Genomic DNA, 17005 nt, shown 5'->3' on the forward strand with positions numbered 1-17005 from the left:
TTTTACATACTAATCTCTTATGTGGAACTTTGTCGAAAGCCTTCTGAAAGTCCAAATAAACCACATCCACTGGCTCCCCCTCATCAACTCTACTAGTTACATCCTCGAAGAATTCTAGTAGATTTGTCAAGCCTGATTTCCCCTTCGTAAATCCATGCTGACTCTGCCCGATTCTATCACTGTTCTCTAAGTGCTCTGCTATAAAATCTTTGATAATGGACTCTAGAATTTTCCCCACTACCGACGTCAGGCTGACTGGTCTATAATTACCACCCATTACCCACACCCGGGAATCACCCATCCATTACCCACCCCCGGGAATCACTCACCCATTACCCACACCCGGGAATAACTCCTGCATTACCCACACCTGATTGTGACGGTCAGTGGTGGTCTGGGATTGTGATGGTCTGGGTATTGTGATGGTCAGTGAAGTGGTCAGTGATGGTCTGGGGATTGTGACGGTCAGTGGATGTCTGGGATTGTGACAGTCAGTGAATTGGTGGATGATGGTCTGTCAATTGTGATGGTCAGTGATAGTCTCGGTATTGTGATGGTCAGTGATAGTCTGGGGATTGTGATAGTCAGTGATGGTCTGGAGATTGTGATGGTCAGTGAAGCGGTCAGTGATGGTCTGGCAATTGTCACGGTCAGTGATGGTCTGGAGATTGTGATGGTCAGTGAAATGGTCAGTGACGGTCTGCGGATTGTGACGGTCAGTGATGGTCTGGGATTGTAATGGTCAGTGATTGTCTGGGGTCGTGACGGTCAGTGATGGTCTGGGAATTGTGATGGTCAGTGAAGTGGTCAGTGATGGTCTGGGGATTGTGATGGTCAGTGAAGCATTCAGTGATGTTCTGGCAATTGTGACGGTCAGTGATAGTCTGGGGATTGTGATGGTCAGTGAAGTGGTCAGTGATGGTCTGGGTATTGTGATGGTCAGTGAAGTGGTCAGTGATGGTCTGGGGATTGTGATGGTCAGTGAAGCGTTCAGGTATGGTCTGGGATTGTGACAGTCAGTGATGGTCTGGGTATTGTGATGGTCAGTGATAGTCTGGGGATTGTGATAGTCAGTGATGGTCTGGGTATTGTGATGGTCAGTGAAGTGGTCAGAGATGGTCTGGGGATTGTGACGGTCAGTGATGGTCTGGGTATTGTGATGGTCAGTGAAGTGGTCAGAGATGGTCTGGGGATTGTGATGGTCAGTGAAGTGGTCAGTGATGGTCTGGGATTGTGACGGTCAGTGATGGTCTGGGTATTGTGATGGTCAGTGAAGTGGTCAGTGATGGTCTGGGGATTGTGATGGTCAGTGAAGTGGTCAGTGATGGTCTGGGATTGTGACGGTCAGTGATGGTCTGGGTATTGTGATGGTCAGTGAAGTGGTCAGTGATTGTCTGGGGATTGTGACGGTCAGTGAAGTGGTCAGTGATGGTCTGGGGATTGTGATGGTCAGTGATGGTCTCGGTATTGTGATGGTCAGTGAAGCGTTCAGGTATGGTCTGGGATTGTGACGGTCAGTGATGGTCTGGGTATTGTGATGGTCAGTGAAGTGGTCAGTGATGGTCTGGGGATTGTGATGGTCAGTGAAGTGGTCAGTGATGGTCTGGGATTGTGACGGTCAGTGATGGTCTGGAGATTGTGATGGTCAGTGAAGCGGTCAGTGATGGTCTGGCAATTGTCACGGTCAGTGATGGTCTGGAGATTGTGATGGTCAGTGAAATGGTCAGTGATGGTCTGGGGATTGTGATGGTCAGTGAAGTGGTCAGTGATGGTCTCGGTATTGTGATGGTCAGTGAAGTGGTCAGTGATAGTCTGGGGATTGTGACGGTCAGTGATGGTCTGGTGACTGTGACGGTCAATGAAGTGGTCAGTGATGGTCTGGGTATTGTGATGGTCAGTGAAGTGGTCAGTGATAGTCTGGGGATTGTGACGGTCAGTGATGGTCTGGGTATTGTGATGGTCAGTGAAGTGGTCAGTGATAGTCTGGGGATTGTGACGGTCAGTGATGGTCTCGGTATTGTGATGGTCAGTGAAGTGGTCAGTGATAGTCTGGGGATTGTGACGGTCAGTGATGGTCTCGGTATTGTGATGGTCAGTGAAGTGGTCAGTGATAGTCTGGGGATTGTGACGGTCAGTGAAGTGGTCAGTGATAGTCTGGGGATTGTGACGGTCAGTGATGGTCTGGGGATTGTGATGGTCAGTGAAGTGGTCAGTGATAGTCTGGGGATTGTGACGGTCAGTGATGGTCTGGGTATTGTGATGGTCAGTGAAGTGGTCAGTGATAGTCTGGGGATTGTGATGGTCAGTGATGGTCTGGGTATTGTGATGGTCAGTGAAGTGGTCAGTGATGGTCTGGGGATTGTGATGGTCAGTGAAGTGGTCAGTGATAGTCTGGGGATTGTGACGGTCAGTGATGGTCTCGGTATTGTGATGGTCAGTGAAGTGGTCAGTGATAGTCTGGGGATTGTGACGGTCAGTGATGGTCTCGGTATTGTGATGGTCAGTGAAGTGGTCAGTGATAGTCTGGGGATTGTGACGGTCAGTGATGGTCTCGGTATTGTGATGGTCAGTGAAGTGGTCAGTGATGGTCTGGGGATTGTGATGGTCAGTGAAGTGGTCAGTGATAGTCTGGGGATTGTGACGGTCAGTGATGGTCTGGGTATTGTGATGGTCAGTGAAGTGGTCAGTGATAGTCTGGGGATTGTGACGGTCAGTGATGGTCTCGGTATTGTGATGGTCAGTGAAGTGGTCAGTGATAGTCTGGGGATTGTGACGGTCAGTGATGGTCTCGGTATTGTGATGGTCAGTGAAGTGGTCAGTGATAGTCTGGGGATTGTGACGGTCAGTGATGGTCTGGGGATTGTGATGGTCAGTGAAGTGGTCAGTGATAGTCTGGGGATTGTGACGGTCAGTGATGGTCTCGGTATTGTGATGGTCAGTGAAGTGGTCAGTGATAGTCTGGGTATTGTGATGGTCAGTGAAGTGGTCAGTGATAGTCTGGGGATTGTGACGGTCAGTGATGGTCTGGGGATTGTGATGGTCAGTGAAGTGGTCAGTGATAGTCTGGGGATTGTGACGGTCAGTGATGGTCTCGGTATTGTGATGGTCAGTGAAGTGGTCAGTGATAGTCTGGGGATTGTGACGGTCAGTGATGGTCTGGGGATTGTGATGGTCAGTGAAGTGGTCAGTGCTGGTCTGGGGATTGTGATGGTCAGTGAAGTGGTCAGTGATGGTCTGGGTATTGTGATGGTCAGTGAAGTGGTCAGTGATAGTCTGGGGATTGTGACGATCAGTGATGGTCTGGAGATTGTGATGGTCAGTGATGGTCTGGAGATTGTGATGGTCAGTGATGGTCTGGAGATTGTGTTGGTCAGTGATGGTCTGGAGATTGTGTTGGTCAGTGATGGTCTGGAGATTGTGTTGGTCAGTGATGGTCTGGAGATTGTGATGGTCAGTGATGGTCTGGAGATTGTGATGGTCAGTGATGGTCTGGAGATTGTGTTGGTCAGTGATGATCTGCGATTGTGTTGGTCAGTGATGGTCTGGGTATCGTGATGGTCAGTGGTGGTTTGGGATTGTAATCGTCAGTGGTGGTTTGGGATTGTGACGGTCAGTGGTGGTCTGGGATTGTAATCGTCAGTGGTGGTCTGGGATTGTGACGGTCAGTGATGGTCTGGAGATTGTGATGGTCAGTAATGGTCTGGAGATTGTGATGGTCAGTAATGGTCTGGAGATTGTGATGGTCAGTGATGGTCTGGAGATTGTGATGGTCAGTGATGGTCTGGAGATTGTGTTGGTCAGTGATGATCTGCGATTGTGTTGGTCAGTGATGGTCTGGGTATCGTGATGGTCAGTGGTGGTCTGGGATTGTAATCGTCAGTGGTGGTCTGGGATTGTGACGGTCAGTGATGGTCTGGGTATCGTGATGGTCAGTGGTGGTCTGGGATTGTAATCGTCAGTGGTGGTCTTGGATTGTGACGGTCAGTGATGGTCTGGGTATCGTGATGGTCAGTGGTGGTTTGGGATTGTAATCGTCAGTGGTGGTTTGGGATTGTGACGGTCAGTGGTGGTCTGGGATTGTAATCGTCAGTGGTGGTCTTGGATTGTGACGGTCAGTGATGGTCTGGAGATTGTGATGGTCAGTAATGGTCTGGAGATTGTGATGGTCAGTAATGGTCTGGAGATTGTGATGGTCAGTGAAGTGGCCAGTGATGATCTGGGATTGTGTTGGTCAGTGATGGTCTGGGATTGTGACGGTCAGTGACTTTACCTTTTTGGCTCTCTGTTGCAGTAGCTCTGCCTCTTGTCTCAGTTTCTCTTTCTCATTCTCTAACTCTGCAATGGCATCCTGCAGCTCACTGGCCTCCTTCTTACTCTGGATCCATTGAAACTCCAGCTTCTCCACAGTGTTGTTCTTCTCTCTGCTAGTCTCTTCAATGTCACGTAGCTTCAAGCTGATCTCCTTCGCCTCATTTTTGAACTTGTTAGCTTCCTTCTCGGCCTTGGCCTGAGCCTCTGACAGCTCTGTGACCAAAGTCTTCAGGTGTTGAGCTTCTTCGCTGATCTCCATCTGACGTTTGCGTTCAGTAAACAAAAGCTTTTGAAACTCTTCTGCTTCTTCGTCTAGACGCTGCTGCATCTGCTGCTTGTCTTGAGACAGTTTCTTTGCTTGTTCCTGAGCATGGTCTCTCTGTTTCTGCAGCATCTCAGCCTCTGCTTTTAGCCTGCTTGCTTCCTGAATGGCTTGCATTTTCTCCTTCAACATCTTATCAGCAAGTGTGCGCTGTTCAGCCAAGTCTTCTTCTGCCAGCTTCCTCTGACGGGCAGTTTCTTGTGCCTCAACACTTAACCTGGCTGCTTCCTCGGCAAGCAGCTTCATTTCCTCTGCCTTTTGAGTGAGGTGTTTCTGGGTGTTCTCCTTGTCTTTCATCAGCAGCATCTTGTTTTCCTTTTCAATCCTCATCTTCACTTTGATGACTTCTTCCATCTGTATTTTCACTTTGTGGAGTTCACCTTCAGCTTGATTCTTCTGCTTTATGGCCTCTGTCACCTCAGACTTCAGACGTTGCAGTTCCTCATCTAAGATGGACTTCTGGTGGTCTGTCTCCTCCAACTGCAGTTTAACCTTCACCAGCTCCTGCTCCACACCTGATTTCTGTCTCAGGGTCTGCTCTGCAAATTTCTTGTGCTTCTCCATGTCTGCATCAGCCATTTGCTTCTGTTTCAGGGCTGCCTGCTCAGCCTGTGCTCTCTTTGCAGCTTCAAGCTCAGCTTCTTTCCTCAGCTTTTCAGCATCTTGCTGGGCCTTGGCCTTTTCTTGAGCTTCTTTCTCAGCCAGCTGCTTCAGGCGCTCAGCCTCTTCAGCTTGCTGTCGGCAGAAGGTGGCATCTTGCTCAGCTCTCAGTCGAGCCTGCTCTGCCTCCTCTGCTAGGTGTTTAGCATTCTCCGCCTGCTCCTTCAGGCTGTCCACCATAGTCTTCTCCTGTTTCTTGGTCTGCAGGAGCTCCTGCTCTTTCTGCTGCACTGCTGCCTGATGCGCCTTCTCCTCAGCATCAATGCGTTTCTGAGCAGCCTCCTGTGCCAAACTGATCTGCCTCTTTGCCTCCTTTTCTGACACCTCTTTTTGTTTCCACGCTTCCTCGGATTTTCTCTTGAGCCGCTCAACCTCATCCAGTGCTGCCTTACGTTGCCGAGCAGCCTCTTCCTCTGCAGCAAGAATTTCTTTGACTTTTCTTTCGGCTTCTTGCCTCTTCTTTGCTTCCTCCAAGGCCAGCCCTCGCTGCCTCTCAGCTTCTTTTTCTGCCTCTTGTTTGCTTCGTTGTGTTTCCTCGGCGATGTTTTTCAGTTTGTTCAGTTCGATTTCCAGATCTGATTTTCCTTCTGAAGCCTTTTCAAAGTTCAACTTGAGGATTCTGATCTCCTCCTCAATGACTCTTCTATGTTTCAAAGTCTCGTCCACAATGACTTTCTGCCTGTCCAGCTCAAGATCTGAGCTCTTCCTCAGCTGAACAATTCTTTCCTCAATGTCTTGCTTGTGCTGCATTGCTTGTTCTTCCAGAAGTTTCCGCTGGTAGGTCTCGTCCTCGGCCATTCGCCGCAGACGTTCGTTTTCGGCCTCCTTCTCCTTCAGGGCCATTTCAGCCTCTGTTTTCAAGCGGGTAGCTTCGTTAATGGCCATGAGCTTCTCTTTCAGGATCCTCTCTGCCTCACTCCTCTGGTGTATGACTTCATCCTCAGCGAGCTGTCTCTGTCGCTTGGCCTCCTCTGCCACAGCTCGCAGTTTCACTGCTTCATCTGCGAGTTCCTTCATCTTCTGGGCCTCTTTCTCCAGCATTTGTTTTGTCTTTTCCGAGTTTGACCTGGTGTCCTCCTCAGTTTTCATTTTCAGCTGCAACAGGATTTCCATCTCTGCTTTTACTTTCGCCAATTCCTCCTCTAAGAGCTTCCTTTGGCGAAGAACCTCATTGACCTCGTTTTTCAGCCGGTAGAGTTCCTCCTCTAGAAGCAGCCTCTGCTGTTCACCATTCTCTGTCTCTGCTCGTAAACGGATCAGCTCCTGTTCAGCGGACAGTTTCTGTTGAGCTGTCTCATCTGCCAACTTCCTTTGTTTATCCAGCTCTTGCTCAGCCATTTCCTTCTGACGTAACGCTGATTCCTCCGTTTTCGCTCTCCGCCTGGCCTCGCGGTCAGCATCTTCTTTTTGCCTTTCCGCTTCCTCTTGTGCCAGGGACTTCTTGTGAGCCACCTCCTCTGCCTGAAGTCTCAATCGAAGCGCTTCATTGGCTTTCTGACGCCATTTTTCCAGCTCCTTCTCAGCTTCTTTCTTGGCATTCTCTGCATCCTCCTGTTGTCTTTTTAATTGTGTCGCCTCTTCCTGTAATTGGGTAACAGTTTGATGCTCTTGTTTAAGTGATATCTCCAGCTCTGTAGTTTTTTGCTCGAATGAGATGCGTTTGCTTTGAAGTTCAGCTGTTGCACTTTTCTGTGCCATTTCCTGGGCTAGCATTAGCTGTTTCTCTTTCTCCACCTCTGCTTGTTTCATTCTTCTCTCCACTTCTGCAGCTTGGTTCTTGAAATGCTGCAAGTCCTCCAAAGCTTTCTGCTTCTCCCGTGCTGCATCCTTTTCTGCCTGAATCTTCAGCTTCAGCTCCTCCTCTGCCTGTTTCTTCTTCTGGGACTCGTCCTTGACCTGCTTACGAAGTCTCTCTGCTTCATCCTGTGCTGCTTTCCTCTGCTTGTCTGCCTCTTGCGCTCGAGCCTTCAGTTGCTGCAGCTCAGATTCGGCGGAGGTTTTCTGCTTCTGAGAGGTCTCCAGCTGCAACTGTATGATTCGAATTTCCTCTTCGATCTTGGTACGACTAAGGAGCACTTCCTCCACCATTTTAGTCTTCTTCTTGATTTCGATGACTGAGGAGCTTTTGAGTTGATTTAACTCTTGTTGAACATTCTGTTTCTGCTGCTCAGCATTGACTGCGACTGCTTCTCTCTTTGTCACCTCTTCCTCGATTCTCTGCTGGAGTTCCTTTGCTTCCTTCTCAGCCTCAGTTTTAGCCTTGGCATGAGCAGCAGCTAACTGCTTCTGTTTCGCTAACTGTGCCTCCACTTCTTCCAAACGTTTCTTTTCCTCTGCCTTCAGCTTTTCTGCAGCTTTCTAAATGTGAGCATAATGAACAGAAGGCAACATCAGCACAAAACAGTAATGAGCAGTCAGTGAGAAGATGAGAAACAGATGGGAGCTGGACTCAAGACAACCCGTGTGATACAGTAGGGGGATATCAGCAGAGAATGGCCTTGGTCCCAGTTTCAGCTGCAACCCTTCCAGTGAGGAACTGAGCCTCGCTGATCATCCCCCTCACTAAAGGTGCTCAGTGTTCCCATTGGGAGAGGGAGAGGGTGCTGGGCACCCATTGGGAGAGGGAGAGGGTGCTGGGCACCCATTGGGAGAGGGAGAGGGTGCTGGGCACCCATTGGGAGAGGGAGAGGGTGCTGGGCACCCATTGGGAGAAGGCAGAGGATGCTGGGGTCCCATTGGGAGAAGGCAGAGGATGCTGGGCTCCCACTGGGAGAGGGAGAGGGTGCTGGGCACCCATAAGGAGAAGCAGAGGATGCTGGGCGCCTATTGGGAGAAGGGAGAGGATGCTGGGTGCCCATTGGGAGAGGGAGAGGATGCTGGGCACCCATTGGGAGAGGGAGAGGGTGCTGGGCACCCATTGGAAGTGGGAGAGGGTGCTGGGCACCCATTGGAAGTGGGAGAGGGTGCTGGGCTCCCATTGGGAGTGGGAGAGGGTGCTGGGCACCCATTGGGAATGGGAGAGGGTGCTGGGCTCCCATTGGGAGAGGGAGAGGGTGCTGGGCTCCCATTGGGAGAGGGAGAGGGTGCTGGGCTCCCATTGGGAGTGGGAGAGGGTGCTAGGCTCCCATTGGGAGTGGGAGAGGGTGCTGGGCTCCCATTGGGAGTGGGAGAGGGTGCTGGGCACCCATTGGGAGAGGGAGAGGGTGCTGGGCTCCCATTGGGAGAGGGAGAGGGTGCTGGGCTCCCATTGGGAGAGGGAGAGGGTGCTGGGCTCCCATTGGGAGTGGGAGAGGGTGCTGGGCACCCATTGGGAGAGGGAGAGGGTGCTGGGCTCCCATTGGGAGAGGGAGAGGGTGCTGGGCTCCCATTGGGAGAGGGAGAGGGTGCTGGGCTCCCATTGGGAGTGGGAGAGGGTGCTGGGCTCCCATTGGGAGTGGGAGAGGGTGCTGGGCTCACATTGGGTGGGAATGTGACCAAAGGGCTTCAGTAAAACATCACAAGAACAGAATCCACTGGAGAATTGGATATGAAACTGCAATAAAGGTGAATAAAAAACAGGACTGAGGGAAACATGTTACTGAATTGAGAAGGAAATGAAGTTCATGGGGAGGACAAACATTGCCCAATGCACAGGTTCCAGGAATAGTGAGACAGGATCATCTGATACATCACATCTCTGTACATAAAACCAATATTTAAATGAGGTGTAGACAGCAACAATCAGTATTTACATTAACTATCCACCACCCAAACTCCTGACTTCATCCCTTTCACTGTGCAGCTAGCTCTTTGTGCTGGAAATTGCCAATTCCCATGTTCTCATGTTGGGACACATCCCTTTAGGAGCTGCTTTTTCCTAATGCACATTAATTTTCCGATTGAGAAGGTTAGTGTATTCACTGGCCCATCACCACTCCTCACAATTCGTCATCTATTAAGGGAGCAATGACAGGAAGTAACAAAACTAACCAAGATCCCAAAGGAGCTCAAACATCAGAGAGTCACTACTTCATAACCATTCACCTCTTCAAAACTATACAGCTGACAAGACAGTCCAATATCAAACAGCTCAATACAAAGACAGCATCAATAGAGGGAATGAAAAGCAGGCATTGGGACCCTGAGCATGTCCAATGATAGAAAGTGTGAGAGAGTGATAGCGTGACTGAGAGAGAGACGTAAAGAGTGAGTGTGAGTGCGTGAGAGAGAGAGTGAAAGTGATTGAGAGAGTGAGTTTTTTTGATTCGTTCCTGGGATGTGGGCGTCGTTGGCCAGGCCAGCATTTATTGCCCATCCCTAATTGCCCTTGAGAAGGTGGTGTTGAGCTGCCTCCTTGAACCGCTGCAGTCCATTTGGGGTAGGTACACCCACAGTGCTGTTAGGAAGGGAGTTCCAGGATTTTGACCCAACGACAGTGAAGGAACGGTGATATAGTTCCAAGTCAGGATGGTGTGTGACTTGGAGGGGAACTTGCAGGTGGTGGTGTTCCCATGCATTTGCTGCCTTTGTCCTTCTAGTTGGTCGAGGTCGTGGGTTTGGAAGGTGCTGGCTAAGGAGCCTTGGTGCATTGCTGCAGTGCATCTTGTAGATGGTACACACTGCTGTCACTGTGCACCAGTGGTGGAGGGAGTGAATGTTTGTAGATGGGGTGCCAATCAAGCGGGCTGCTTTGTCCTGGATGGTGTCGAGCTTCTTGAGTGTTGCTGGAGCTGCACCCATACAGGCAAGTGGAGAGTATTCCATCACACTCCTGACTTGTGCCTTGTAGATGGTGGACAGGCTTTGGGGAGTCAGGAGGTGAGTTACTCGCCTCAGGATTCCTAGCCTCTGACCTGCTCTTCTAGCTGCAGTATATTTGTGAACCCCCAGGATGTCGATAGTAATGATTGTAATGCCATTGAATGTCAAGGGGAGATGGTTAGATTCTCTCTTGTTGGAGATGGTCATTGCCTGGCACTTGTGTGGCTCAAATATTACTTGCCACTTATCAGCCCAAGCCTGGATATTGTCCAGATCTTGCTCCATTTCTACATGGACTGCTTCAGTATCTGAGGAGTCACGAATGGTGCTGAACATTGTGCAATCATCAGCGAACATCCCCACTTCTGACCTTATGATGGAGGGAGGGTCATTGATGAAGCAGCTGACGTCCTACCAATACAGTCATGGACAGAAGCATCTGCAGCAGGCAGATTGGTGAGGACAAGGTCAAGTATGTTTTTCCCTCGTGTTGGTTCCCTCACCACCTGCCGCAGACCCAGTCTAGCAGCTATGTCCTTTAGTACTCAGCCAGCTCGGTCAGTAGTGGTGTTATCGAGCCACTCTTGGTGATGAGCATTGAAGTCCCCCACCCAGAGTACATTTTGTGTCCTTGCCACCCTCAGTGCTTCCTCCAAGTGGTGTTCAACATGGAGGAGTACTGACATATCAGCTGAGGGAGGGCAATAGGTGGTGATCAGCAGGAGGTTTCCTTGCCCATGTTTGACCTGATGCCATGAGACTTCATGAGGTCCGGAGTCGATGTTGAGGACTCCCAGGGCAACTCCCTCCCTACTGTATACCACTGTGCCACCACCTCTGGTGGGTCTGTCCTGCCGGCGGGACAGGACATACCCGGGGTTGGTGATGGTGGTGCCTTGGACATTGTCTGTAAGGTATGATTCTGTGAGTATGACTATGTCAGGCTGTTGCTTGACTAGTCTGTGGGACAGCTCTCCCAACTTTGGCACAAGCCCCCAGATGTTAGTAAGGAGGACTTTGCAGGGTCAACAGGGCTGGGTTTGCCGTTGCCTATGTCGATGCCGGGTGGTCCGTCCGGTTTCATTCCTTTGGCTTTGTAATGGTTTGATACAACTGAGTGGCTTGCTAGGCCATTTCAGAGGGCATTTAAGAATCTGTGGGCATACAGTCACATGTGGGCCAGAACAGGTAGGGACGGCAGATTTCCTTCCCTTCAGGGCATTAGTGAACCAGATAGGTTTTTACAACAATCAAAACAAAGAACAAAAGAAAATTACAGCACAGAACAGGTCCTTCGGCCCTCCAAGCCTACGCCGATCCAGATCCTCTATCTAAACCTGTCGCCTATTTTCTAAGGGTCTGTATCTCTTTACTTCCTGCCCATTCATGTATCTGTCTAGATACATCTTAAAAGTCGCTATCGTGCCCGCGCCTACCACCTCCGCTGGCAACGCGTTCCAGGCACCCACCACCCTCTGCGACGATGGTTTCATCATTAGACTCGCGTTTAATTACAAATTTGTTAATTGAATTCACATTTCACCATCTGGTGTGGTGGGATTTGAACTCATGTCCCTCAGGAATTAGTCTAGGCATCTGACTTACGAGTATAGTGACATTATCACTACGCCACAACCTTCCCAAGAGCGTAAGAGAGAGTGCAAGAATGAGTGAGTGTAAGAGAGTGAGAGAGAGAAGGAATGAGTGAATGTGAGAGAGTGAGGGAGAGAGAGAGAATAAAGGAGAGAGACAGAATGAAGAGGAGAGAGTGAGGGAGAGAGAGAGTGAATGAATGACAGTGAGTGAGTGAGACAGTGTGAGAGAGTGAGTGAGTGAGTGTGTGAGAGAGTGAGTGAGTGTGTGTGTGAGAGAGAGTGAGTGAGTGGGTGTGTGTGTGAGAGAGAGTGAGTGAGTGAGTGTGTGTGTGAGAGAGAGTGAGTGAGAGAGTGAGAGACAGACTGATGGACAGGGAGGCTGAGAAACGGTCAGAGTAGCTGATTGAGTGCCAGGCGGAGCGGCCACGTGGGGTTTGGAGAATCCCGGGTGTGAATTGACCTCATTTACTGTCGGATAAAGAGAGAGATTCACGGCGACGAGTATGAGTATGGGAATCAAGAGCAGGGAAAAAAATCAGCAACAATTTCACAAGCTCAGCCAAAAAATCATTTCATTAACATCCCAGAATGAGGCAAACACTCAAATAATACTCATCGACACCCTCCCTTCCCTCGCACTCCATCCCCTTGCAGTACATCCCTAACACACTTCATCCCTTCGCTCACTCCAACCTCTCGCACCCTCCATTCCCTCACACCCTCCATCCCTTCGCACTCTCCACCCCCTCGCACACTCCACCCCCTCGCACACTCCACCCCCTCGCACACTCCACCCCCTCGCACACTCCACCCCCTCGCACACTCCACCCCCTCGCACACTCCATTCCATCGCACACTCCATCCTCTTGCTCACTCCATCTCCTCGCTCACTCCATCTCCTCGCTCACTCCATCCCCCTCACACACCATCCCCCTCACACACCATCCCCCTCACACACCATCCCCCTCACACACCATCCCCCTCACACACCATCCCCTCACACACCATCCCCCTCACACACCATCCCCCTCACACTCCATCCCCTCACACTCCATCCCCTCACACTCCATCCCCTCACACTCCATCCCCCTCACACTCCATCCCCCTCACACACTCCATTCCATCGCACACTCCATTCCATCGCACACTCCATCTCCTCGCTCACTCCATCTCCTCGCTCACTCCATCTCCTCGCTCACTCCATCCCCCTCACACACCATCCCCCTCACACACCATCCCCCTCACACACCATCCCCCTCACACTCCATCCCCTCACACTCCATCCCCTCACACTCCATCCCCCTCACACTCCATCCCCTCAGCCTTCATCCTCGTACACTCCATCCTCTCAGCCTTCATCCCCCTCACACTCCACCTCCTCGTACACTCCATCCCCTCACACTCCATCCCCTTGTACACTCCATCCCCTCAGCCTTCATCCCCCTCACACTCCATCCCCTTGTACACTCCATCCCCCTCACACACCATCCCCCTCACACTCCATCCCCCTCACACACCATCCCCCTCACACTCCACCCCCTCGCACACTCCACCCCCTCGCACACTCCACCCCCTCGCACACTCCACCCCCTCGCACACTCCATTCCATCGCACACTCCATTCCATCGCACACTCCATCCTCTTGCTCACTCCATCTCCTCGCTCACTCCATCCCCCTCACACTCCATCCCCCTCACACTCCATCCCCCTCACACTCCATCCCCCTCACACACCATCCCCCTCACACTCCATCCCCCTCACACTCCATCCCCTCACACTCCATCCCCTCACACTCCATCCCCTCACACTCCATCCCCCTCACACTCCATCCCCCTCACACTCCATCCCCCTCACACTCCATCCCCCTCACACTCCATCCCCTCAGCCTTCATCCCCTCAGCCTTCATCCCCTCACACTCCATCCCCTCGTACACTCCATCCTCTCAGCCTTCATCCCCCTCACACTCCACCTCCTCGTACACTCCATCCCCTCACACTCCATCCCCTTGTACACTCCATCCCCTCAGCCTTCATCCCCCTCACACTCCATCCCCTTGTACACTCCATCCCCTTGTACACTCCATCCCCCTCACACTCCATCCCCCTCACACACCATCCCCCTCACACACCATCCCCCTCACACTCCATCCCCTCGTACACTCCATCCTCTCAGACTTCATCCCCCTCACACTCCACCTCCTCGTACACTCCATCCCCTCACACTCCATCCCCTTGTACACTCCATCCCCTCAGCCTTCATCCCCCTCACACTCCATCTCCTCGTACACTCCATCCCCTTGTACACTCCATCCCCCTCACACTCCATCCCCCTCACACTCCATCCCCCTCACACACCATCCCCCTCACACACCATCCCCCTCACACACCATCCCCCTCACACACCATCCCCCTCACACTCCATCCCCCTCACACTCCATCCCCTCACACTCCATCCCCTCACACTCCATCCCCCTCACACTCCATCCCCTCGTACACTCCATCCTCTCAGCCTTCATCCCCCTCACACTCCACCTCCTCGTACACTCCATCCCCTCACACTCCATCCCCTTGTACACTCCATCCCCTCAGCCTTCATCCCCCTCACACTCCATCTCCTCGTACACTCCATCCCCTTGTACACTCCATCCCCTCGTACACTCCATCCCCTCAGCCTTCATCCCCCACACACTCCATCTCCTCGTCCACTCCATCCCCTCATGCACTCCATTCCCTCAGCCTTCATCCCCCACACACTCCATCTCCTCGTCCACTCCATCCCCTCATGCACTCCATTCCCTCAGCCTTCATCCCCCTCACACTCCATCCCCTCACACTCCATCTCCTTGTATACACCATCCCCTCAGCCTTCATCCCCCTCACACTCCATCTCCTTGTACACTCCATCCCCCTCACACTCCATCTCCTCGTACACTCCATCCCCTCACACTCCATCTCCTCGTATAAACCATCCCCTCAGCCTTCAATCCCCTCACACTCCATCTCCTTGTACACTCCATCCCCTCACACTCCATCTCCTCGTATACACCATCCCCTCAGCCTTCATCCACCTCACACTCCATCTCCTCGTACACTCCATCCCCTCACACTCCATCTCCTCGTATACACCATCCCCTCAGCCTTCATCCCCCTCACACTCCATCTCCTCGTACACTCCATCTCCTCACTCTCCATCTCCTCGTATACTTCATCCCCCTCACACTCCATTCCCTCATATAGTCCATCCTCTCAGCCTCCATCCCCTTGCACATTCCGCCCTCTCTCTCACCAGCCCATTTTGCCCTGATGAATTCTCACTGATGATGCTATGGGAATGAGTACATCCTGGAAGATTCACTTGTGTCCAATGCATGAACAGATTTAGTGGGCGGGAACAGGGCACCAGGCACATGTAAAACCTATGACGAGGCAGGTTGTTTGTAATAAGTTGTGTTTTTTTGTGCTGTGTGCCATTATCGTATCTCCAATGAAGCATCAACTCTTGTTGAGATGATTAATGAAGCTCGAGCTGATGGGAGTTTTGTCTCTTTCTCTCTATTTTGCTCCCTTACACTCTATCTTTTACTTAAAGCTGGATTCATTGTAATTTTGATAGTTCCAGTTCCACACACCCAAACTCTGAATAAAAACACTACAACACACTCATCCAGACACCAACCCCTCACCCTACACCCCGATACAGCCCACTGACCCTTCTCGCCGACCCCTCACCCTGCAGGCCGACCCTTCACCCGGCACGCCGACCCTTCACTCTGCACGCTGATCCCTCACCCTACACACCAACCCTTCACCTGGCACTCTGACTCTTCACCCTGCATGTTGACCCTTCACTCCAAGCTTCTTTCAAAGCCTCACCTCCTCGTTTTCCAGCCTGTGAAGGTTGACTGTGATGAATTTGATGTACTGACTGGACAGAGTCATCAGCTCAATGTAGCGAGTCCGGAGATCTACATACTGCAACAGAGGAAAAGATGCAATGAGGCCGTGGAACCTTTCCATACCACCGGTCGCTGACCCTCTCCAGCCACTGACCCTCTCCGGCCACCGATTACTGACCCTCTCCTGCCTCCCTGTCCTGAGCTGTCCACCCTACCCACCCCAGCCAACCCACAGTCGACTCCTGTGGACCTACAGGTGACTCCAGTCCCACACCAATAGCTGATGTTTGTTTTGGACAGTCATATTCTAGGCTTTGGTTGGTGTGGGATCTTTGGGATATTCCTGTTTGTGCTGCCCAGACGGAGTCTCTGGTTGCCTGGGAAGTGGGGGGGGGGGGGGGGATGCTGAGCAGGCGATTGTGGTGCAAGTAACAGGATTGCCGTCCGGACCAAAAGAGTGTCTGATCCAGATCGGGGGAGAGTCTCTGACCCAGATCGGGGGGAGAGTCTCTGATCCAGATCGGGGAAGAGTCTCTGATCCAGATCGGGGGAGAGTCTCTGATCCAGATCGGGGGGAGAGTCTCTGATCCAGATCGGGGGAGAGTCTCTGATCCAGATCGGGGGGAGAGTCTCTGGTCCAGATCGGGGGGAGAGTCTCTGATCCAGATCGGGGGGAGAGTCTCTGATCCAGATCGGGGGAGAGTCTCTGATCCAGATCGGGGGGAGAGTCTCTGATCCAGATCTGGGGAGAGTCTCTGATCCAGATCGGGGGGAGAGTCTCTGATCCAGATCGGGGGAGAGTCTCTGATCCAGATCTGGGGAGAGTCTCTGATCCAGATCGGGGGAGAGTCTCTGATCCGGATCGGGGGGAGAGTCTCTAATCGGGATCGGGGGGAAGAGTCTGTGATCCAGATCGGGGGAGAGTCTCTGATCCTGATCGGGGGAGAGTCTCTGATCCAGATCGGGGGAGAGTCTCTGATCCAGATCGGGGGGAGAGTCTCTGATCCAGATCGGGGGGAGAGTCTCTGATCCAGATCGGGGGGAGAGTCTCTGATCCAGATCGGGGGAGAGTCTCTGATCCTGATCGGGGGGAGAGTCTCTGATCCAGATCGGGGGAGAGTCTCTGATCCGGATCGGGGGGAGAGTCTCTAATCGGGATCGGGGGGAAGAGTCTGTGATCCAGATCGGGGGAGAGTCTCTGATCCTGATCGGGGGAGAGTCTCTGATCCAGATCGGGGGAGAGTCTCTGATCCAGATCGGGGGGAGAGTCTCTGATCCAGATCGGGGGAGAGTCTCTGATCCAGATCGGGGGGAGAGTCTCTGATCCAGATCGGGGGGAGAGTCTCTGATCCAGATCGGGGGGAGAGTCTCTGATCCTGATCGGGGGAGAGTCTCTGATCCTGATCGGGGGGAGAGTCTCTGATCCTGATCGGGGGGAGAGTCTCTGATCCAGATCGGGGGGAGAGTCTCTGATCCAGATC

At 52.0% G+C, this 17005-nt stretch overlaps 1 protein-coding gene across 1 annotated transcript in view; it reads right to left on the minus strand.

Annotated features, from left to right (window-relative positions):
- The window catches only part of LOC137361344 (plectin-like), a 628221-nt gene that overhangs the window by 16756 nt on the left and 594460 nt on the right, over positions 1-17005 (minus strand). The window contains 2 exon segments of the mRNA XM_068026237.1: positions 4271-7651; positions 15502-15600. Of these exon segments, the coding sequence (XP_067882338.1) occupies positions 4271-7651; positions 15502-15600 (3480 nt within the window).

The sequence above is a fragment of the Heterodontus francisci genome, unplaced genomic scaffold (genome assembly GCF_036365525.1).
Source record: "Heterodontus francisci isolate sHetFra1 unplaced genomic scaffold, sHetFra1.hap1 HAP1_SCAFFOLD_559, whole genome shotgun sequence".
NCBI lineage: Eukaryota > Metazoa > Chordata > Chondrichthyes > Heterodontiformes > Heterodontidae > Heterodontus > Heterodontus francisci.